Genomic DNA, 24,582 nt, shown 5'->3' on the forward strand with positions numbered 1-24,582 from the left:
ACCACACTGAAAATTATTTGTTTGCACATCCTGCACTTGGTCATCTTTAAGCTAAAAAGAAATAGCATGTATTAAGACAGGTAAAACAAGTAATACAACACAAAGTTGTAAAAACCTGGTTCAGTTTGATTCTTAAATGTGTAATGCGAAATATAACTACCACAAATGCAATTTTTTCAACATTTCAAAAAAATGTTAGGTAATTCAACATTAACCATTTAACAATGAAGGAGAGAGTAAGAGAGTGAACCTTTTATAACTCACTGAGTTACCAGCTTAGAATTACAAATCTCTAGTGGAAAATGAAATAAAACTGAATGTTTCATATCCATTACACTATTTCAAGCATTTTACCCCCAATTTAACCTTTAATTATTTTCACTGCTCTACTTAAAGCTCTGGATTGGATCCTATGGTACCAGCAACCCTCTGGTATCTCATCCAAGTATGGCTATTGCGTGGAGTGAGGTAAGGGACGAAGAGGGGTAGAAAAGCAAGTCAACAGCCTGTCAAACTACTTGTTATTGGATATCACAATTTCCATGAACTACGGCCAGTAGTTTTAAATAAAGGGACAAAAACAACTGCATTGTATTTGCAGTAGAATCCTTACTGCTAGATTGTTAGATCAGTTAACTTGGTAGAGACTGGTAAATCAAATCCCAGGGGTGGGGGCGATTAATCCAGAACAAGCATCCCTCAAAAATAAAAAGGTGATGCAAGTGGCACAATTTAAAAGTTTTAAAAAGCTCAAGGGCCACTTTCACTGTCAAGTATATTTTTAAATCCTGCATGTACATCTGCAAATAAACTGATCCACCTTGTTTGGTGATCCATGAAATGAGTTTGTCTAACAGAAAACAAAAATGGTATTACCCAACTTTTAAAATTTACAGTAAACTCGTAGCCTAATCCTACGAATCCAACTACATAACAGTCACATTTTACCAATAGGAAGTTTTCAGACAAGTACCAACATACATTCTACCCTCCTTCCCCATCAATCATTCTATCCCACCCCTCCACCCACCCAAATGTCCATTAAGTTAAGAGTAGATGCGAATGGCCTGAGTAACAGGTGTGTTGCACACTGGACACTTTGGATCTTCCTTGTCACAGATTCGATTGGCACACTCCATACAGAAATGGTTGTGGCCACATGGCACCAGAGCTGCAATCACTTCACTTTCAAAGCAGACCACACAATCACGTTTGCCCCTGGCCATACCAGAGCCAGACGAGTCGGTGGGTGAACCAGAAGTAGTGCTACCATTGGAGGAGGAGTAGCTTGTACCATTAGAGAAGGCAGAGATATATACTGGAAGCTCAACTTGACTCGCCATGTTTAAAGGGTCACTACATGGCCGCCTTGCAAGGGGAAACTCTATATTTTCTATAAAGGTTGGTGATAGGCGAGGGGTAGTGGGTTGGCTATCACGGGCTATTGTACCAATTGTCGATTCATTACCAAAGCCAATAGGATTTGCTTGTTCGAATGGACACCAGATCACAGACTGAGTTGTAGCTGGAAGAGAATCAAAGGCAGGCGATTCAAACCCCAGATCTTCAGGACTCATGGCTGTGAATGATTCTCCAAACCAGAAACCACCTGCACTGAATGGACTTGTTGGACTGAAGTCAGTCATCTGGTTACTTCCAAAGTAGGAATCAGTTGATCCACTGCCAAGAGAGCTCGAGCTGTCATTTCTGTAGCTAGACAGAAGTCTATTGCGGGTAGGAGGAATTGAGTTCATCTTCCCCCATGCAGATTCAAACCCACTGTTGTCAAAACTCACATCTGTGCCATTGGAATGGAAGTCATTTTCTTCATTGATTTCAATATAATTGCCCGTACGAACAGCAATGTGTGCTTCTATCTCTTCCCTGGCTCTATCAACATTTTCAGGCATGCCAGTCACTTCAAACACTGGCTCTTTATCACGGCTAGGAGTGACTATATATGTATGGGTTTGTTGCTGAATTCGCTTAATTGTAGCACCTTTGGGCCCTACCACCAGACCCACTACACGGTAGGGCACTCGTACCTGAATGGTGGTTTGCCCAGGTAGACTTGGGGTGCCAGGTACAGAGAGGCCAGCTAGTCCAGGTGTTGCCCCAGGCACTGCTCCATTTTTGTTTCTTGATGCACGTATCATCGAGAAGTGTTCTGCAGCTGAAATGATCTCTCTTTTAGCCATAGCAACATCCTCCTTTCTCCCAGTGACGACAAAAACGGGCTCCTCTCCTCTAACTGGAGTCTTGATGTAAGTGTTGGTTTTTGCTCTCAGGGCCTTGATTTTGCAACCTTCAGACAGTAAAAAGGATGGCAGGGGAGTGGAAAGAGGAAGAAAAAAAAAGTTAGCAGATCTAAATATACAATAAGATAATGCTGTCTGCATTTTCAATGTATCAAAATTAGCTTCTCTCAAACAGCATTTCCTTTAATTTCACACTGTATAATCTACTTAGAAAAGGCTTCATAACAGTCAAAGCAGCAAGTTATGCACAAATAATTGCAGTCCATTCCCACAAAAGGACACAAAGCACAGTTAACGCATTCAAATTTAATCACTTCATTTGGCCAGTATGAACAAGTGACAATAGAATCATGGGGAGAGATAGAGATTTTAAGAAACATAAATGTAGAACTATGATCTACAATGCAGTCAATATGCATAAAATTAGTTGATATCTCTGAACAGGTTGATAAGTAAATAAATAATAGGTACAGAAGTAGATTCTTGCAGTGCAATGGTAGCACCTTTATCTCTAAGCCGAGAAATCTGGGTTCAAGTTCCACCTGCCCCAGCAATGTGTAATTAGCAACCTGCTCAGATGTTATGAAAATATCTATATGTACAGAAGACATGGGAACGTGGCTTAGTGGTACTGCCCCGATTTCTTAGCCAGGTGGTCTTGGTTCAACTTCCACGTAACCCAGAGCACTGTCATAAAATATCTGAACATTATTATGATTTTTTAAAAAAAAATGTAGGTGCAGAAGAAAGGGGCTCATGGCAGAGTGACAATGTCCTTACCTCTGAAACGAGACATCTGGGTTGAAACCCCATCTAGTCCAGAGATGCACAATAACATCGCTGAACAGGTTGATTAGGAAAATATCTAAGAGGAGGGACTGCAAGGTTCTTGAGCAATTTGACATTGGGAGTGAAGTGTTATTGGAGGTTTCAGCAGGCTTAAAAGTGGGCAAATTCCCAGATCCAGATGAGTTGTACCATCAGATGCTGTGGATAGTGAGGGAAGAAATTACAGGGGATGTGACCCAATTTTTTCTAATTCCTCTCTGGCCACAGATACCAAAGGACTGGTGAACAGCTAATGTGGGTAAACTTCTCAATATCGGTGGTAGAGATAAACCAGGTAATTACAGACCATTGAGTTTCACAACAGTGGTAGGGAAACTACTGGAGAAAATTCCGAAGTAGAGAATTAGACAATAGACAATAGGTGCAGGAGTAGGCCATTCTGCTCTTTGAGCCTGCACCACCATTCAATATGATGATGGCTGATCATCCTCAATTAGTATCCTGTTCCTGCCTTATCTCCAGAACCATTGATTCCACTATCCTGGAGAGCTCTACCCAACTCTTTCTTAAATGAATCCAGAGACTGGGCCTCCACTGCCTTCTGGGGCAGAGCATTCCACACACCCACCACTCTGAGTGAAGAGGTTTCTCCTCAGCTCTGTCCTAAATGGCCTACCCCTTATTTTTAAGCTGTGTCGTCTGGTTCAGAACTCACCCATCAGCGGAAACATGTTTCCTGCCTCTTCACTTAATCAATCTTCACTTGGTCAGTCAAGTTCATTTGCCCATTTTTAAGCCTACCAAAACCTCCAGTTCTACCTCACTCCCAATGTCATACAGTTCAAGAAACTTGCAGCCCCTCCTCTTAGATATTTTCCTAACCAGCCTGTTCAGCGATGTTATTAGAGTCAGCATGGCTTCGTCAGAGGGAGTAGTTCAGTTCTTGCAAGAGGCTAGTTAAGTTTAGGTGGTTTTCTTTAAGAGAGAATGATGATGATGGAGGGAGATCGGATTGATGTGCAGCAGATTAGGGGCATGGACAGGGTGGATAGAAAGCAGTTGCTTCTTTAGTGAAAGGGTCAATAATAAGGGTGCATAATTTTTTAAAAAAGGTGAAAGGCAAAACGTTGAGGGGGGATTGGAGGAAAATTGCGTTTACCCAGAGAATGCACCACCTCAGAGGCTGTGCATACCAGATTCCCATCACCCTTTGAGTGAAAACAATTTTCTTCAAATCCCCTCCAAAATCAACAGGCCCCGGGGATCTCTTCTGTACGAATCTTTGATTCTAACACTCTGGTATTCGAAATTGTCCAGAGTTCCTCTATTCCACCAAATTTCTGATTTATTGCTGCTCCTGGATTTAGTGGTATCTTCTAATGAGCACCAAAAAAATTATCTTTATTTCATCTGTCACATCTTTTTTCCCCACATCATCAATTCTCTAGTCCGAATTTCTAAAGATAAACACTGTTAACTCAAAATTTATAGAAATTCTTACTGTTTTAATATATATCTGGCTAGCTTTCATTTTCCTGTCATTTTTAAAAAATATATTCGCTGTTCAATCATCGAAACTGCCATCTATCAGAAAGCATAGATTGTGTGTATTCTGAAAAGATGAAGTGTCCTCTTAAATACCTGCCACTGCAACCTAAATTTATTAATATATTTTAGCCACCTCTGCTTTTATGCTTCAAAATATTCTTTATTTCAGTGTTTAAAAAAAGTCTTGTAAAACTCTCCCAATGCAAGATTTAAATATAAATTTTATCTGCTGGTACTTAGGGGTGCCTTCACAATGAGATCGTTCATTTATCTTCCTTCACTGGAATCCTTACATTTGATAATTCATGTTCTGCTAGTGCAGACCACTAACAGGCCACTGCATTGTATCACAGACTGGTCATGTAAAGCATGTACTGTCATTCCCCAAAAGAGAGAAAATCCCATTAAGATAGCATCACTTGCATAAATTTTTCATCAGCATTGATCAAAAATAACTATCACCAACTCTGGCTCAAGTATATAAATGCCCATGGTCCTACTCTCATTCATCAAAACAATCTTGGAAGCAAAGATAACCATCAGCCTAATTCTCAACAAAAACAAAAACAAAAACAAACAGTCTTCATAAATATCTCTTGCCCTTCCAATAAACAAAGAACTCATGCACCTTTGTCTTAAGGAGCCATTTGATAGCAGTATATAGAGTGGTAGATGATCTCATGCAAGGGTCAGCCTCTGACTTAGGCCAAAGAACTCTTACCCTTTCTACTTATCTGGTGTATAGGGAAAAACAATGACTGCAGATGCTGGAAACCAGATTCTGGATTAGTGGTGCTGGAAGAGCACAGCAGTTCAGGCAGCAAAGGAGCAGCAAAATCGACGTTTCAGGCAAAAGACTTCAGCGGGAAACCTAGTTTTTGAGGGATTGTTCATCAGATTTCAAAAAAGTTTCATGTACAATTCTTTAGCCACGCAGTGCAAATAAGTAGTCAAACAGTAATTATAATTTTCTGATGTTAGATCATGCTGCAAAACTGTTAAAACAAAAACCAAAGAACTGCAGATATTGGAAGTCAAAAATTGCTGGAAAAACTTAGGTCAGGCAGGATCTGCAAAGAGAAAGCAGAGTTAACATTTTGGGTCCAGTGGTTCTTCCGGTACTCCCTCCCTTCCCATCTTAAACTTCTTTTAGAAGAGTTCCTTTGTACCACCCTAGTCCTAAATTGGGGCATATAAGCAGGGAGGTCTTGCTAAAACTATACAAGGCAATGGTCAAACCACAACTGGTCAATTCTGGTCCCCTTGTCAAAGTAAACATATTAATGGGGTAGACTCAGTGGGCTGAATGACTTCTCAGTTTCTATATATTATGATTATAACTGATTTCAGTATTCTTATTGTCTCTATTGAAACTATTGTGTTGGCTGTGAACAAGTTGGTGGAAGGCCAACATATACAGCAAAGTACTAATGACAATAGAAGTATGACAGACCTCAGGAATGTTGTAAGTACATTATATGTTGCTGACACTGTACCATGCCTCTTCCCAGATGTAAAAGCAGCTTCCTGTAAAGTTCGCTAATGGAATAAGACAACTGTTTCCAAAACACCTGTTCTGGAAAACATTTAAAGCAGTTTTAATTTCTATTGTGTGGGGAGTATTTGCAATTTCCAGTAATATATTAGTCATACCCTCCAGTTTAACTGTCACCTCACTACTTGCTCTGAAAAGCTGTTGTTGGGAAATGACTGACTACGTAAGAGGTATTAAATAGCTTTCATTCATGCAGGTCTCCCCCTACACTTGGTAGCAGTGACTGGAGAAATGTACCTGAGGGGAAGGAGGGCGAGCGCGCGAGAGAAAAAAGAAGAAAGAAGGAGAAGGAGAGAAAGGAAGAAAACGAAAGAAAGAGGAAAAGGAAGGAAGAGAAAGAGAGGGAGAGGGAGAGAGAAAAAGAAATTTAATTGGGACCTCGAGATCTCCTTCGGATAATCCGATATTTGGATAATTGATATTCAGATGATAGAGGTTCCTCTGTATTTTGAAAGATCCAATTCAAAACCGAACTATACAGTAAGTAGAAAGGTCCTGGGGAAAACTGACGTACAGAGAGATCTGGGTGTTCAGGTCCACACTTGGAACACTGCGCACAGTTCTGGTCGCCACACTACCAAAAGGATGTGGATTTTTTGGAGAGGGTGCAGAGCAGGTGCACCAGGATGTTGCCTGTTATGGAGGCGTGCCATCTATGAAGAAAAGTTAACTAGATTAGGATTATTTTCATTAGAAAGATAAAGGTTGAGGGGAGACCAAACTCATGAGAGGTATAGACAGGATAGATAGCAAGAAGCTCTCCCCCTCCCCCCAGAGTGCGGAACTCAATTACTAGGCGTCATGAGTTCAAAGTGAGAGCAAAAGGTTGAAGGGAGATATGCATGGGGAGCTCTTTATGCAGAGGATGGTGCGGGTCTGGAACGTATTGCTAGCGGAGATGGTAGCGGTGGGAACTTTATCATTTAAGATGTATCTAGACAGACATGAATAGGCAGGAAGCAATGGGATACAGATTCTTAGAAAATAGATGGCAGGCTTAGAAAGAGGAACTGGATCGGTGCAGTCTTGGAGGGCCGAAGGGCCTGTTCCTGTGCTGTAATTTTCTTTGCAGTTGTACATCTGGATTCTGTTCACCATTTTCCTCTGAATGATAGTCATGTGACTGCCTTGTACTGACAATCCTCTTATATCAAGGAGATACATTAAGCAAGATGAAGGTTGTTTTTGGATTTGAAGCTACAATAGGTACCCAAATCATTCATGTTAAGGGAGGGGAAAGAAAAAATTCAAAGAATTTTATACGAGTCTAACATTCTGGCACAAATCAATAAAGGAAATGCATGGATGTCCTTCAACAGAAGAGGGTTTCTTAGAATGATGTCCAAACATATTTCCTAAGTAGAATGCCTCCGATTTACCTCCAAAATACAAGGGTAAGCCATTTTCTTAACACATTCTTTTAACGACTGCAAAGTAAACTATTTTTTAAAAGGCTGATGTTTACAGACATTATAAAAACTATATTTCTATTAAGTGGCTTCTGATATTCAATTATTAATTGTTCACCTTAAGATATTTTATTAACAGCTTAGAGACATGTTTTAAATAGGTATTCCACTTCAGTGCAGAAACATTCCACTATGATATCAGATCTTGCACCACTGATATACATCCATTTTTAATTCAGATCTTAATTTGGACTAGTTGGCATAGCAAAAGTTACTGCTGATGCTGGGAATCTGGAAATTTCAGTGATCAGTTGGAATCTTCCTTCAACTATAATCAGGCGAAAGACAGGAAACACAAGTCAAAGAGCCAACTGGGTCTGCAACAGCTGTGCTCTCAAATGATTAATTTTAACACTGCCTTCCCTGCCATAGACATTCAAATTCACTTTCCCTTTTAAATGATATAGGCACGAGCCATCTGTGCTCCATATTTTCCTTTGCGTAGCCTTGAGCACATTCATCCCAGGCACCTTTGATCTCCATTTACCACCTCCTTACTGCTTTCAGTTAAAATCAGTGTATGCAAATGGTATTCCAAATCTTCCTGTTGTATTGTAATATATTATAGTCACTGGAGTCAAGTGTTTACTTTGTACCCACAGACCTGTTAAGTATGTCTAGCAGTTTTTGTTTCAAATGTCCAGCACCTGCAATTCTTTAGTTTTATATTATTACAGCATTTGGGTAAATGTTGATCTACCTGCAGGTACTGAAACAGTTATATTTATTGATAGGCCTGTCACCTTCCAAAGTCATCTTTTGAAGAGTGGTACCTAGCATTTGTACTTCAGTGACCAAGGAAACTTGCACCTTAATGGCATTCACTAATGTGGAATTTCCAAAATGGAAGCCAAAGTAGACAGATTTACACGGATATTTTCAGTTCTTTGAATTCTTCCCTCCTCCAAAAAGAAAAAAATTCAGGGAATGCTGGTATTTCCTGTTGTTGACTGCAGATATCTTAAATAATGCATAATTATCACAATGAATTATTAAGTCCTAAAGAAATACTTCATGGCTAAGTGCTATTCAAGAAATCAATTAGTTAAAGCACCATAGCTTCCACTGTGCATTAGCAGTCAGTTGAACAAAAGAGAAAATAACCTCAAATTATCTGCAGCTTTTAAGTCGCTTTCAAATTTTGTTTGGAGAAAGTTTAAAAAATGTCACAAATTATCCAAATGCTTTATAAAACAAATTTCTGACAAGGATTGTGACTGCTTGATAATTACAATAAAGTTTCAAACATTAGCCAGGAAAGTACATTAACCTACATGACTAGATTTATATCTGCTTGCATCAATACTTACGCGTGTTCTTGTACAAGTAATACCATTTAACAGATCAGCTAAAACCTCAAAATGGAAAAAACCCACATGTCCATCTGTGCCTTTTTAAAAGCTCCTTGCTCAAACACCTACATAACTTAAGCATTTATTCTTAAAGCGTACTGATCTTGTGTGCTATACAATATTGTAATACACAATTTTTCTGACAATTATTACCTCAATAGCTGGGGTATTTTAACAAATAACTGTTCTTTCAAATTTACTCAAATAGTATTTCCCTTAATATGTGCATAAAATATCTGAACAGGACTTAGTTTAGGAGCCAGAGTTCTCTTAAGTGCAATGGTAGTGTCCTGACCTCTGGGCTAAGAGACCCAGGTTCAAGTTTCACCTGCTCCAGAAGTGTGCAATACCATTTGAATAAGTTGATTCGGAAAAAAAAAAATAGCTTAGGAGTACATTGAATTTTAGGTAACAGAAAACTGAAATATCCACTTCCAAACCATCTGATTGCGTGTCAGGGATTTTTAATTGCCCAGTTCAAGCATAAGTGTATATCACATTAAATTTCTACAAAATAGAATGGATGCTGTGGAAGGTACAAGTGAGGTGCATCTCAGATAGACAGTTGCTAAACAAATACTGAAATTCAGAAAAATAAAGTTTTACTATTTGGCTACAGATTGCCATTTTGATAGGTAGCTTGCCAGATTTGGGTCAATGAAGTAAGTTTGCTTGGTAGGGTAGCATTTCAGTGAGCTAACATGAAGCTATGGAATAGCTAGGTAAAATTAGATGCCATTAGACAATGGGAGAATGGAGGACAAGTCAAAAAAATTGAAGTGTACAAACCTCGAAAGATTGTTCAGTTTTACCAAACCACTCAAAAAAACACCATCCACTCGGGCAGCTATTTTAGCATTAAAAAATGCAAACTACGTCACAAGTAGTTGCAAAAGGAAAACAAAGTAATGCAACAAAATCAAATGGGATAACTGTAAAAAGTACTATTAACTTCAACACTAGCTAAAGCCCTACTTTCAGGTAACGGTTGGGATGATAAAGTTGTTAATCCTGAGAGATTTTCAATATTTGAGAGAAGCACAAAGATATAGAGGAAAAAAAGTAATATAACTGGACTGATCTTTGAGAGCAATGACACATACCTGATATTCCAAATGCTCCCTCCTGCATTACATTATTCCATGAAATGAAAAGTTACACAAATGAAGGTAAAGGATGTGAATATAGGAAGTGCATTAAAAATACATATTGAAAAAGCCCAGTTATAATTGCAACCTGTCAACACTGCTTCCTCAGGGCTTCATATGGAAGCAGTGCACATCTCAATCTAATAATTTTTGAAGTGATTCAGTAAACAGACACGAAAGTACTGATTTGACACTGTTGGATGACAACAACTACAGACTGACTAGGTGTGGCTTCTTTCCATCCTTATCTTTATAAAGAAGATCTTCTTGCTAGCACAGTGATATTAACCCTTTATTAACAGTTTCACTCTTTCCCATTTTGCTTATTCTCCCAAACGTTGAATTATTTCCAGCCTTGGCCATCCAGCAACCATGTTTCCATCATGGTAGTTGGATAATATCCATATCTCATAATGCAAGTGTTGCATGCATGCAGGTAGATTAGATTTAACAATGTTATCTTTTCATAATTTTTATTTAACCCCATTTGACGTTGGTCCTAGTTTCTGCTGCCTTACAATTTTGCTTACAACTTTTCTTTTTGCCATTACTCGTTGTGATCCTCTATTTGAACTGGCTCTCTTGTTCCCAGCCCTCTCCAACAGGAATAGTATATATATCTTCCCAGGGAAATGTACGACATAGGAGTACAAGTAAGGCCATTCGGCCCATTGAGTCCACTCTGCCATTTAATCACGGCTGATGGGCATTTCAACGCCACTTACTCACACTTTCCCATATCCCTTAATTCCCTAAATTCCTTATCTATATTTTGGAAGGATAGAACTGATATTTTCTAATCAACCTGCTCAGAGATGTTATTTGACACATCTGGAACAGGTGGGACTTGAACCCAGGCCTCCTAATTCAAAGGTAGGGACAGTACCACTGCACCACAACAGACATACCCCTGCCAAGTGTAATGCTTCTTTTACCAGGTCCTACTTGCCCCAGAAATCTAAAGCAGTTGTTCTTAAGCGATCTCTGCAGACACATTCATATACTATACTTTATTTCTGCACTCAGTAGCACTTGGCATCGGGAGAAATCCCGAGATTACAGCCTTTGAACTCCTACTTTTAAATATCTTTCATAATTTTCTAAAATCTGCTTTAAAGGCCCTCATCCTTTTTTTGTACTTGTCATTGCTATTGATATAATGGCCTTTGGCTGTTCACCTTTCCCTAAAATTGATATGCAACGGCTCAAATGATAGGTCAAACTTCTGAACTGGTCACTCAAACTAAAACACAATATTGCAGATACTAGAAATCTGAAATAAAACAGAAAATACTGGAAAAATTCAAAGAAACTGACTTTTTCATTCCTGAAGTCACAATGGATTCAAAACATAAACCACATTTCTCTCTGTGAGAATATGTATAGTGCATAAGTAGGCAGGGAAAGAGTTAAGTTCTGAGTTTTGAGAAACAAGAGGCTCAGTTGAGCATGACTCAGATCAGATAAGAACTTACAGTTAACAATGGGTTACTGAGAAAGATGGCAAAGCATTCATTATATCGAGCCATTTAACAAAAGATATACAGCCCAGGAACAGGCCCTTTGGCCCTCCAAGCCTGAGCTGATCCAAGTCTACTGTCTAAACCTGTCGCCCAATTCCCAAGTATCCCTCTGCTCCCCACGTATTCATGCATCTGTCCAGATGCATCTTAAATGAATCTACCGTGCCTGCCTCTACCACCTCTGCTGGCAATACATTCCAGGCACCTACCACCCTCTAAAGTACTTGCCACGTGTATCCCCCTTAAACTTTTCACCTCTCACCTTGAAAACATGACCTCTTGTTATTGAATCCTTTATCCTGGGAAAAAGCTCATCTCTATCTACCCTGTCTATACCCTTCATGATTTTGCAGACCTCAATCAGGCCCCCCTCAATCTACTTTTTTTCTATGAAAACAATCCTAACCTACTCAACCTCTCTTCATAGCTAGCACCTTCCATACCAGGCAACATCCTCTTAAACCTTCTCTGCACCCTCTCCAAAGCATCTACATCCTTTTGGTAATGTGGCAACCAGAACTGTACACAGTATTCTAAATGCGGCCGAACCAACGTAGTGTACAATTTTAACATTACCTGCGGGCTCTTATACTCAATACCCCGTCCGATGAAGGCAAGCATACCATATGCCTTCCTGACCACTCTATTCACCTGTGCAGCAACCTTCAGGGTACAATGGACCTGAACTCCTAGATCTCTCTGCTCAACATTTCCAAAGGTTCTTGCATTTACTGTATAATTCACTCTAGAATTAGGTTTCCAAAATGCATCACCACACATTTGCCTGAATTGAACTACATTTGCCACTTCTCCATCCAACTGTCCAGTCTATCTATATTCTCCTGTATTCTTTGACAGTCCCCTAATGCTTTCTGCTACTCCACCAATCTTCATGTCATCTGCAAACTTGCTGGTCATACCAAGTGCCCTCTTCCAGATCATTTATGTATATCACAAATAACAGTGGCCCCAGCACTGATCCCTGTGGAACACCACTGGTCACCTTTCTCCAATTCGACAAACTCCCTTCAACTATTACTGTCTCCTGTTGCTCAACCGGTTCTTTATTCACCTAGCAAGAACATCCGGCACACCATGTGACTTCATTTTCTCCATTAGTTTACCATAAGGAAGTTTATCAAATGCCTTACTAAAGTCCATCTACCGCCCTTCATCGATCAACTTGGTCACTTCCTCAAAAAACTCTAAGTTGGTAAGGCACAATATTATCCCTCCGTATCTTCTCCAGCAACTTTCCCCACCACGGACGTCAGGTTCAGTGGTCTCTAGATACCTGGAACATCCCCACTACCCTTTTTATACAGGGGTACAACATGAGCAACCCACCAGTCCGGCACCTCACCTGCGTTTAAGGATGCTATAAAGATATCTGTCAGGGCCCCAGATATTTCCTCTCACCTCCCTCAGCAACCTGGGATAGATCCTATCTGGTGCTGGGGATTTGTCCACCTTAATAAGCCTACCCAACACATCTTCCCTACCTATGTCAATGTGATCCAGACTAATCAAACTCCTATCTCCAATTTCATCATGTACCTCTCCTCCGTGAACACAGATGCAAAGTAATCATTGAGAATCTCACCCATTTTCTCAGGTTCAACACAGCCTTCCTTCTTATCCTTTAGTGGACCAATCCTTTCTCTAGTTACCTGCTTTTTTCTTATATAAGAATATAAGTTAACTGCTTTGGGATTCTCCTTAATTCTGCTCACTAAAGCTATTTCAGGACCTCTTTTGGCCCACTTGATTCATTGTTTAAGACTGGCCCTACTCTTCTGATATTCCTCCAGGGCCCGTTCTGTTCTTAGCTGCCTGAACCTTATGTACGCTTCCCTTTTCCTCTTGGAAAGTTGAATAATTCCTCCGGTCATCCACGGTTACGGACCTTGCTTTCGTATCCTTTACTTTCAACAGGACATGCCTATTCTGCACTGTCTTTAATAGCCTCCCTCATATCAAATGTGGACTTCCCTTCAAATAGCTGTGTCAAATCCACATTTCCCAGCTCTTGCCTAATTTTGATATAATTGGCCTTGGCCCAGTTTAGTACTCTTCAGTTAGGGCCACTCACATCTTTGTCTATGGGTATTCCAAAACTTGGAGAATTGTGGTCACTGTTTCCCAAAGAAATCCCCCACCACCTGGCTTGGCTCATTCCCCAACACCAAGTCCAACATGGCCCGTTCTCTAGTCGGACTACTGACGTACTGCTCTAGAAAACTCTCCTGGATGCTTACAAATTCTGTCCCATCTTGACCTCTGACACTAAGTGTATCCCAGTCAATGTTGGGAAAATTAAAATCTCCCATCACTATTACCCTGTTGTCTCTATATCTTTCCATAATCTGTTTACCCATTTGTTCTTCTACCTCACGCTCAATGTCGGGAAGCCTATATTACAGCCCCAGCAATGTAACTGCATGCTTATTTCTCAGCTCCACCATAATGCCTCACTACCCAAGCCCTGTATTGTGTCCTTCTTTAGCACAGCCATGATATCATCCCTGACCAGCAATGTGACTCCCCCCCCCTTTTTACTTCCCTCCCCGTCCAGTCTGAAGCATCCATATCCTGGAACATTTAGTTGCCAATCATGTCCTTCCTTCAACTAAGTCTGTGATTGCAATAACATGACACTCCCAGGCACCAATCCAAGCCCTAAGTTCATCTGCCTTACCCACTACACTCCTTGCATTACAGTATATGCACTTCAGGCCACCAGTTCTTGTGTTCATCTGCTCTCTGCCTATTCTTTCTCTTATTAATACTGTCTTCATGATTCTTACAGTCTCCAGTTTCCACCTCATACCTACTTGTCTTCTCTTCTGGTTCCCAGCTCCAACAAGATGAGGTAGCATTGAGAATAGAAGGTCACTTTAACAAGGCAAAAAGTATTCATTTTGCAAAGCTAGTTATTTAATGTGTAAGAGCAGATAGCTTAATCTTTACTATAGATGCTGATTGTAACAGTCACTCAATTAATATATAATTTGCCTTATCTGGATGCTCCTCCCTGTAAAAATGACTATATAGTTCATTTAGAGAAAAGTAGTTCCAGAGAAGACTGAACTCAAGTCCCTGTGCACATTGACGATTGTTCTCTCTCCCTCCAGGGCCGGGTATACAAATAAGGGAGGTAAAACTACATGGTGTCTGAGTGTTTTGATTCCAGGGTGGGGCTGACATATCTTTGACACAGTAAACTACCTGCTGAGATTCACAGGAGTTTTGTTATATTTCAGAATTGATCAAAAACAGGCCTTGAGAGACTAAGTCAAGCAAGTATGGGAATTCAGCATGTAGGAGCGTCAAACCTCCACTTTGAGCAGCAGTACCAAATTACTTGCTACCTGTGTTCATGAGAAGATTAGAATGATATATATTTTCAAGTTAGGATGGGAAGAGACTTTAAGGGAATTTACAGGTGGTTTTTCCATATATTCTTTGCTCTTGTCCTTCTGGATATAGTAGTCATGGTTTGGTGCCCTGGTGAATTTTGCTGTGCATCCTGTAGATTGTACACACCGCTGGTAAGTGTCAGTAACAGAGGAAGTGAATCTTGTGGATGCCAATCAACCAGACCACTTTGTCCTAAATGGTGTCACACTCGAACACTGTTGGAACTGCACTCATCCAGGCAAGTGAGGAGTGTTCCATCAGACTCCTGACTTGTGCTTTGTAGATGGTGGACAAGTTTTGTAGACAAGACATTAGTCGTTGCAGGATTTCAAGCTCTTATAGTTTTAATTCAGTTTCTGGTTAATGGTTAGCTCTTGAATGGTGAGAGGGGTTTCAGTGACAATAACACAATTGAATGTGGTGGTGCAATGGTTAGATTCTCTTCTTGGAGATGGTCGTTACCTGGCTTGTGTGTCGTATAAATGTCACTTGCCATTTGTCAGAGCAAGCCTGTATACATCCAGGTCTTGTAGCATGTGAATATTTTATGATGACTCAGTGAAGCAATTCAAATGATGCTGAACATTGTTCACTCAGCAAAATGGGGTGATGATCATTGATGATGTAGCTGAAGATGGTTGGGCCTGGGATATAACTCTGATGACTTCTACTTCTGAGCCAGGAGGCCAGGTTCAGGTCCCACCTGCTCCAGAGCTACATCAAAACAACTGTGAACAGGTCAATTAGAAAATTATCTACCCTGAGAAACTCTTGCATAAATGTAATGGAGCCAAGATCAACAACCTCTGTGATACTAAAGGGTTAACTTACTCTACTGACCATAGTTTAGATCAGCACAGGTCAGGCAGCATCAGAGGAGCAGGAAAATCCATGTTCTGGGCAAAAGACCTTCAAGCAGGAATAGAGGCAGGAAGCCTCCAGGGTGGAGAGATAAGTGGGGTGGGGGTGCTGGAGAGAAGGCAGCAAAGAGTACAATAGGTGAATGGGGGTGAGGTGGAAGTGATTGGTCAGAGGGGAGGGTGGAGCAGATAGGTTGGAAGGAAGTTTGGCAGGTAGGACAGGACATGAAGACAGTGCTGAGCTGGAAGGTTGGAACTGGAGTAAGGTGGGGGTGGGGGTGGGGGTGGGGGGGGGGGGGGGGGGGGCGGAAAAATAAGGAAACTACTGAAGTCCACAATAATGCCCTGGGGTTGAAGTGTTCCAAGGCAGAAGATGAGGCGTTCTTCCTCCAGGCGTCAGGCAGTGGAGGGAGCAGCAGTGGAGGCGGCCCAGGACCTGCATGTCCTTGGCAGAGTGGAAGGGGGAAAATGAAATCTTGGGCTACGGGGCAGTGGGGTTGATTGGTGCAGGTGTCCTGGAGATGTTCCCTAAAGCGCTCTGCTAGGAGGCATCCAGTCTCCCTAATGTAGAGGGGACTGCATCGGTAACAACAGATACAAGAAATGACATTGGCGAATGTGCAGGTAAAACTTTGATGGATGTGGAAGGCTCCTTTGGAGCCTTGGATGGAGGTGAGGGAGGTGGTGTGTGCGCAGGTTTTGCAATTCCTGCAGTGGTAGGGGAGGATGCCAGGACAGGAGGGTGGTTTGTTGGGGAGCGTGGACCTGCCAGGTAGTCACGGACCTGCTCTACTGACCTGCAGGAAATTGGATGTCCCGAGGCTAGGGTGGGATACCTCTGGCTTACAGGTTGTAAGAAATTACATCATCGCCTATTATTCAGAGTCATTTACATGGCCATTCACAAGCCTACTTACATTTTTAGCCTCTATTCAGAACTCATGAAGAACATTACAGTTGGAATTTGACTACTCTCTGTAGTTAAAAAAATACAATTCACATCAGATTTGGCCACTAAAGAGACGATTTTGATGGCATTGTTTCTGGAAGTGATGTGGTACTACTTTGTGTCTCAAGTGGCTGTGAGGGAGAGATGGGGGATTGTCTTGTGAGCATTACTGACTGTGATGTCAAGATTTTGTATAAAGGAAGAACTGTTTCCTTTGTTTAGAGAGCTTCCCTGGACACGCCTCGCAAGAATGGTGAAGAGTGTTTAGGTTTATCTAAAGCTTGTATTGTACTGTGCTTAATAAAATTGCTTGTTCACAGAAGTTGGCATTTGCAGTTGCATGAAGTGCGTAAGGATCTCAGGAAAAGAACGTAACACCTCCACCACCTAGGTGACCTTTAAAGGCTTCCCTCCCATCTCCCCTTATGCCTTTTAGAAATCATTTGATGGAAAACTTCAAACCAGTATCCACAGAAAAACCACACAGACTAAATACTCAACACAGAACGAGCTGCCAGAAGTAGTGGTGGAGACTAGTACAATTGCAACACTTAAAAAGGCATCTGGATGGGTATATGAATAGGAAGGTTTTGGAGGGATATGGAAACTCCACTTGGACAGTCAACCAAGGCTGGATTTGAACCCATGTCCATGGTGTTGAGGCAGCAGTGCTAACCACTGAGTACTGTGCTTCCTGAAGGGCTTATGCCCGAAACATCGAATTTCCTGTTCCTTGGATGCTGCCTGACCTGCTGTGCTTTTCCAGTAACACATTTTCAGCTTGAGGGATATGGGCCAGGTGCTGGCAGTTGAGACTAGATTGGGTTGGGATATCTGGTCGGCATGGACGGGTTGGACCGAAGGGTCTGTTTCTGTGTTGTACCTGTGACTCTATAAACTACAGAAATAAGCATTCCAACATGCACAAACAAAGCTGCATCGGGACATTATTTAAAATGGGCCACAACACTGCAGCACCCAGAAACTACGAACAGCCAAAAAAAACTTATTTTCAGATTAGATTACTCAGTGTGGAAACAGGCCTCCAGCCCAACAAATCCACACCGACCCACCGAAGCACTACCAACCCATTCCCCTACATTTAGCCCTTTACCTAAGGGTATGGGCAATTTAGCATGGCCAATTCACCTGACCTGCACATCTTTGGACTGTGGGAGGAAATCTGAGCACCCGGAGAAAACCCACAGAGACACGGGGAGAATGTGTAAACTCCACACAGTCAGTCACCTGAGTCGGGAATTGAACCCGGGTCTCTGGCGCTGTGAGGCAGCAGTGCTAACCATTGTGCCACCCACACTTATATAGCGTATTCAGGAAGAAGGAGTACCCAATAAACACAGTCCGCCAGTTTTTCCAACAACCAATCTAAACAAGTAGACAATGCACCCAGAAACTCTAGCCACATCATACATCAAAAGACATCTCTGAAATGAGTGCTAGACTACTCAGACCCCTTGGCATCATGGCAGCCCACAAGCTACCTACACACTTAAAACAGTGACTAATGAACGTAAAGGACTCTATACAAACAATCAGCAAAATGAATGTAATTTACAAAACACCACGCTAGGACTGTAACAAACACTACATCAGACAAACAGGCAGAAAACTAGCCACCAGGATACATGAACACCAACTAGCCACCAAAAGACATGACCCACTATCACTAGTATCTTTACTTGCATGTCTCTATTTTGCCAGGTGCAGTAGCAGTGGGAGGAGCAATAATGAGGACCATGGTCCTGCTGGAATGGTAAATTTAAAATTGCAAAAACTTACCTCATGATTAGACAGAGTGCATGCTGAGGAGGAGCGGACACAGGACTGCTGAGTAAGTGAAGTAATATATGTGGGTGTTTGTGTTACCCGAAACACTACTTAGGTAGTGTGTCTCACCCATCCTCCTACCAAACAAAAAGGCTCTATGCACTGGATTGGTATGGCACCTAGGTTTTCTTTATTAATTTTTCAGTAGTCTCTTTGGGAATTTAGAACAGTGGAAATGGCGGTTAGGGCAATGGAATGTTCCTCCTGCAGAATGTGGGAGAAAAGGGGCACCATTAGCTTCCTGCTGCTGGTTAGAGATAGTCACTACTGTTTTGTGACGGGTAGGTTGTGCCTCACAAACCTAATTGAGTTTTTTGAGATGGTGACCAAACAGGCGGATGAAGGTAAAGCAGTCAATGTGGTGTATATGGATTTCAGTAAGTTGTTTGATAAGGTTCTCAATGGGGGCTATTGCACAAAATAGAGGGGTATGGGATTGAGGACGATTTAGCAGTTTGCATCAGACGTTGGCTAGCTGAAAGAAGAGAGAGTGATGACTGATGGGAAATGCTCATCTTGGAGTTCAGTTACTAGTGATGTACCACAAGATCTGTTTTGGGGCCATTGAAATTTGTCATTTTTATAAAATGACCTAGAGGAGCGCATAAAAGGATGGGATCGTAAATTTGCAGATGACACTAAAAGGTTGGTGGAGTTGTGAATAGTGCTAAAGAATGTTGCAGGTTACAGAGGCACATAGACTGCACAGCTGGGCTGAGAGGTAGCAATGGAGTTTAATGTGGAAAAGTGAGAGATGATTCAACAGGAATAAAAAGCACTGGGCTAATGGTAAGATTCTAGATAGTGTGGACGAACAGAGAGATCATGGTGTCCAGGTATATAGATCCCCGAAAGTTGCAACCAAGTTGACAAGGTTGTTAAGGAGGCATATGGTGCGTTAGCTTTTACTGGTAGAGGAATTGAGTTTCAGAGCCACAAGATCATGCTGCAGCTGTACAAAACTCTGGTGCGGCCACACTTGGGAGTGTAGCATATAGTTCTGGTCACTGCATTATAGGAAGACGTGCAAGCGTTGGAAAGAGTTCAGAAGAGATTTATTAGGATGATGTCAGGTATGGAGGCAAAGACTTATGAGGGACGGCTGAGGGACTGGAGGCTGTTTTTGTTGGCGATAAGGTTGAAAGGTGACTTAATTGAGACATACAAGATAATCAGAGGGTTAGATAGGGTGGACAGTGAGAGCCTTTTTCCTTGGATAGTGATGGCTAGCACGAGGGGACACAGCTTTAAAATGAAAGGCGATAGATATCAGACAGATGTCAGAGGTAGTTTCTTTACTTAGTAGGAGTCTGTATCAGTAGTGGACTCGCCAGCTTTAAAGGGCATTTAAATGGTCATTGGCTAAATACATGGATGAAAGTGGAACAGTGTAGGACAAATGGGGTTCAGATTGTTGCATTGACCTGTGAAACCATCGAGGGCCAAAAGGGCCTGTACTGTGCTGTAATGTTCTCTACAGACAAGGAAAGACCTTTTGACTGGGCCAACATATCCAACATAGGACAGACTGACATGAAATCCAAGAGGTCTGGCATGCTAATTGGAAGTCCATCAGCAAACACAGATTTGGACTTCATCTACCATCCTCTCAGAAAAAGAACTGGAAATGATATCACCCACCTTAAAGGAACCAAGACACAAATAGAAAGCAGGACATAACACCAGTGCTTCACCAGAGGCTCATTGATAATTTTAACTAGCATGTGACAAAACACCGGAAAACAAACCTTCCAGCTCAGTGAGCAAACTTGCCACCTACTGTTAGGATTTTATAGGCTTTTGTGATTTGCAGCACCCCGCCCCCCCCTCCCCGGCCCATGTTGCTTTAAGTGCATTCAACCTCAGTTCTTAAATTTCATACAACCACTTATTTTAACTGTTAAACTTTAATCCCTAAAATTAAATGATTTATATGTGAAAAACACATGAACAACACATGAACCCAATGTTCATAACACAATGCAAGCAGAATGCTAAACCTATTTGTTTATTTCCTCCCTTCTCATTAAGGGGAAGAGAGAGAGAGAAAGAAAGAGCAATTTATTGGTACAACTTTATATTTCACCTACTATACTGCATTAGGCACAATTCATTAATCTCTCCTACCCTGCACCCTATTTGGGCGCCCATGCTCTTTTCCCCCATAACTCAAACACCATGCATTTCCATCTTTTGTCAGTTTTGAAACTAATAACTTCAAAATGTGAACTGTTTCACTCCACAACACTACCTGAGCAGAATATTTCCAGCAATTTCTGTTTTTAAATTTCAAATTTCCAAGAGATGCAGTAATTTGCTATTATTTAGAAGAAACCCATATTCTTTGAAATAAAATTCAGATTTAGCCATAATTTATGAATCATCCCGTTTATAGTCAGTTTTATAGCTTGGAAAGAGGCCATTCAAGCACTGTGACCTCAATTACTTTAGCCCCGTTTTCCCTGCACAACCTTGTACAGCACTTCAAGTGATCGAAAATACCAGTTGAATGCTATGATGGCTCCCATGTTTACAAACCTGCAGTGGAGATCAGACAGTGAAGCTGGCATTTGGTATACTTTCCTTTATTGGTCAGAGTATGGTGTACAGGAGTAGGGAGGTCATGTTGTGGCTGTACAGGATATTGGTTAGGCCACTTTTGAAATATTGCGTGCAGTTCTGGTCTCCTTATCAGAAGGATGTTGTGAAACTAGAAAGGGTTCAGAAAAGATTTACAAGGGTATTGCCAGGGTTGGGGGATTGGAGCTATAGGAGAGGCTGAATAGGCTGGGGCTGTTTTCTCTGGAGTGTCGAAGGCTTTCGATCACATCCTACTACCACCGCTGCTTCAGGTTCTAACTACTGGTGTTGCAACCAGGTCTTGTAACAAACTCAGACAGGGCCCAACGACAGCCCTGGTCACCAGATCCCAGAATATGCTCGGATTGAACCACAGACAATTAGAGTATGTACCAGGTTCACTTATATACACATTAAAAGAACGAGACACAAGGATAAAATTGAAAGCATAAGTGAGCAGACAAGATTAAACCAGAGAGACACTAAAAAGGAAGAAAAACCTTGCATTTACATAACAAAAATGAAAGTGGAGAAGTTGAAGCAAAAGACCCTGGAGCGAGAGCGAGCACAATCACCCATATGTACAGATACATGAGTTCCCAGTCTTCTCTGGAATAGCAACTTCTTAATGAATTATATAGTAATTTTACAGGGAGGAGCATCCAGATAAGGCAATGTACATATTGATTGGGTGACCATTACAATCAGCGACTGTCAATAGTAAAGATTAAAAGCCATCTGCTGTAACACATTGAATAACTGTCTTCACATAATGAATACTTTTCACCTTGTTAAACTGACCTTACATACTGACTGCTTTTCCACCTTGTTAACCCATGACCTTTGCTTCCAGCACACCATTGTTAAGTGCAAGTTCTTATCTGATCTGAGTAATGGTCAGCTGAATCTCGTTTCACAAAACTCAGAACTTAACTCTTTTCCCTACCTGCTTATACTCTATACGCATTCTCATTCCCTCCTTGTATAATTATGATAAATGAAAGTCAGTAATGCCTTCAGAAGACTCTGACAGCCAGTATTTAAGCAAGTTATTCGTACACAATATACAGTGATAACAAGAATTACTAGTCTGTTACAGTAATTAGAATTTGAAGAATCCTCCCATGTGGAAAAAGGATTCACCAGTAAAATTCTGAAATCCAGAGTCTTTAGGTGACCATTCTGTCCCCTCCAAGTAGAGTGGAAAATCGGCAGTTCTCCAAAATCTCCTTCAGTAAAGTCCAACCTGAAAACTTTAGTCTGCCCTTGTGCATCACTCCACTGAGAAATCGGAAATCTTGGATAAGGGCGATTAGATACTTAACGAACCTGAGACTTCCATCCTTCCAAAGATTCTTCAGATGGAGGGTACCAGCACATCAGAGTGTTCAGCAGCAGGCTGGGTGAATGCAGCATTCTTTGCTGCTTCTGCTCTGCTGTTAAATGTAACAAAGCCAATTGGCTGCTGTGATGTTAGCTTGATCAGCGAACCTTCATATCCCTTAAAATGATTGAAAGGCAAGGTAAAGCTCACATGGTTGAATGTCCGAAGGAAGTCCACTAACAAAAAGTGTATTGACGTCCTCTTCACCTTTCATGCTCATGACTGGGGAGCTGATTGAATCTGTTGGATCAGATTGTGGGGAAGTGGGCGGTGGTCCAAAGACATGCTTTACCTGTGAATGGAGAAACTCTAGAGACAATGTTAGCTGCTGAAAGTATCTCTGCATTTCCTCTCTCGTTCCTTCCTTGCCAAGATGGTTATCAGTATGAAGACAGTCACACATTTTACTCTACTAAATGGTGTCTGCCTATTTCAACCTTCTTTGAATTCTTGAAGTTTATTACTCTGTTCACTATTTATGACATTATCAAGTCTTATACAATCCACAAACTTCTACATTGATTGTTTTGGGAGTACAATTCAACTTTAAATAACAATCAAATGGTCCTAAAATCGAACCCTCAGGGAACCAATTTCAGGTTATTCAAAAATTTTCCGTTAACAAATTGATACTTGGTTAACATGAAAGCAGTCAGGATAAGTACTTCAAAAGTCTGGGACAGCAAGAAAACAACAAAATGTTTCCTGTGCTTTAGCAATTGAAGAGCAAGTTTCAGGTCAGATTTAAATCTCAAATATTCGCGAGAAACAAATGCTGAATATTTTAAAATATTTTCCCCAAATGAAGCTTCCTAAATAGAACAGTTGAAATTATGGTGGCAATTTTGATAGAGACCAACATTCTTTGAATTTGCAATATGAAGGGGACCAACGAAGTCTTAACAATAATAAGAGAACTGAAACAGCTCAGCCTCAAGTTTAATATTCTCTAGAAAATCAAACTAAAATTGCACTCCTTTTTGTGAACACTGCATTAAAAACATTATAATACAATACTCTCATCTGGCTAAAGCATGACCACTGACCAAACTGTTCCTTTTTAAACAGGCATTGTAGAATTTTAAACAAATCAGGGGCTCAAGGCACTCAATTTGTTTCAAGGTTACAAGTTTAATAACTTTAAGAATTTCAACATAAAAACAAGATCTGCCCCATTACATAGTGCACAAAACACAGTGAATTGAGATCTTGATTTAAACAAGGCAAAACAGTTACTTAAAATACTGGTTCAGAAAGTTCTTTTAACAGACCAAAATTGTTAAACATCAAACGTTCACAGCAAAGCACAATCTACATTGAAACTTTCCTTTTTGAACCCAAGTATTAGTACAACCTTAACTTCAGCATTTGTTTTAAAAATGTTTTTTACATCCTCGATGAAACTACACTTACAAAAACAGAAAGCCCTCGCAGCGGACCACATGGGGCTGCAGTCCAAGCTATTCTCTTCCGCCACCCCCCCCCCCCTCAAAGAACAAACACAAGCAGAGCCTCAAATTTTGCCACTAGGGGACTTTAACCCCTTTCTCACTGTACTTCTCACAGGGGCTTGAACCCAATTAAAGAGAACCAGAATGCCAACCAAACAAAAACAACTCGAACTCCGATTAAACACAGATGACTGTTTTTTTGGTTGATTCTTGGGACTTGGGGGTTGACTTACTTCGAGCAGTAACACTTTATGCTTCTATTCACTATTCTAAACTGTAATGAGGGCTAATCTTATTAAAACACACAAGATCTGCAGGGGACTTGACAGGGTAGATGTTGAGATGATGATTCCATGCGGGGGGGGGGGGGGGGGGGGGGGGGGGGGGAAAAAAGAGTACCTTGAACTAGAAGACATGGTTACAAAAAAAATATGGACACATTAAAACG

General features: G+C 41.1%; 1 protein-coding gene across 1 annotated transcript in view; it reads right to left on the reverse strand.

Moving 5' to 3' along the window:
- Window positions 1–221: 221 nt before the first annotated feature.
- The window catches only part of LOC132832484 (RNA-binding E3 ubiquitin-protein ligase MEX3C), a 43,258-nt gene continuing 18,897 nt past the window's right edge, over window positions 222–24,582 (reverse strand). Inside the window, exon 2 of the mRNA XM_060850575.1 lies at window positions 222–2,305. Coding sequence (XP_060706558.1) covers window positions 1,047–2,305 — 1,259 coding nt within the window. The 3' untranslated portion in view covers window positions 222–1,046. The remainder of the gene's footprint in view (window positions 2,306–24,582) is intronic.

The sequence above is a fragment of the Hemiscyllium ocellatum genome, chromosome 1, assembly GCF_020745735.1.
Source record: "Hemiscyllium ocellatum isolate sHemOce1 chromosome 1, sHemOce1.pat.X.cur, whole genome shotgun sequence".
Lineage (NCBI taxonomy): Eukaryota > Metazoa > Chordata > Chondrichthyes > Orectolobiformes > Hemiscylliidae > Hemiscyllium > Hemiscyllium ocellatum.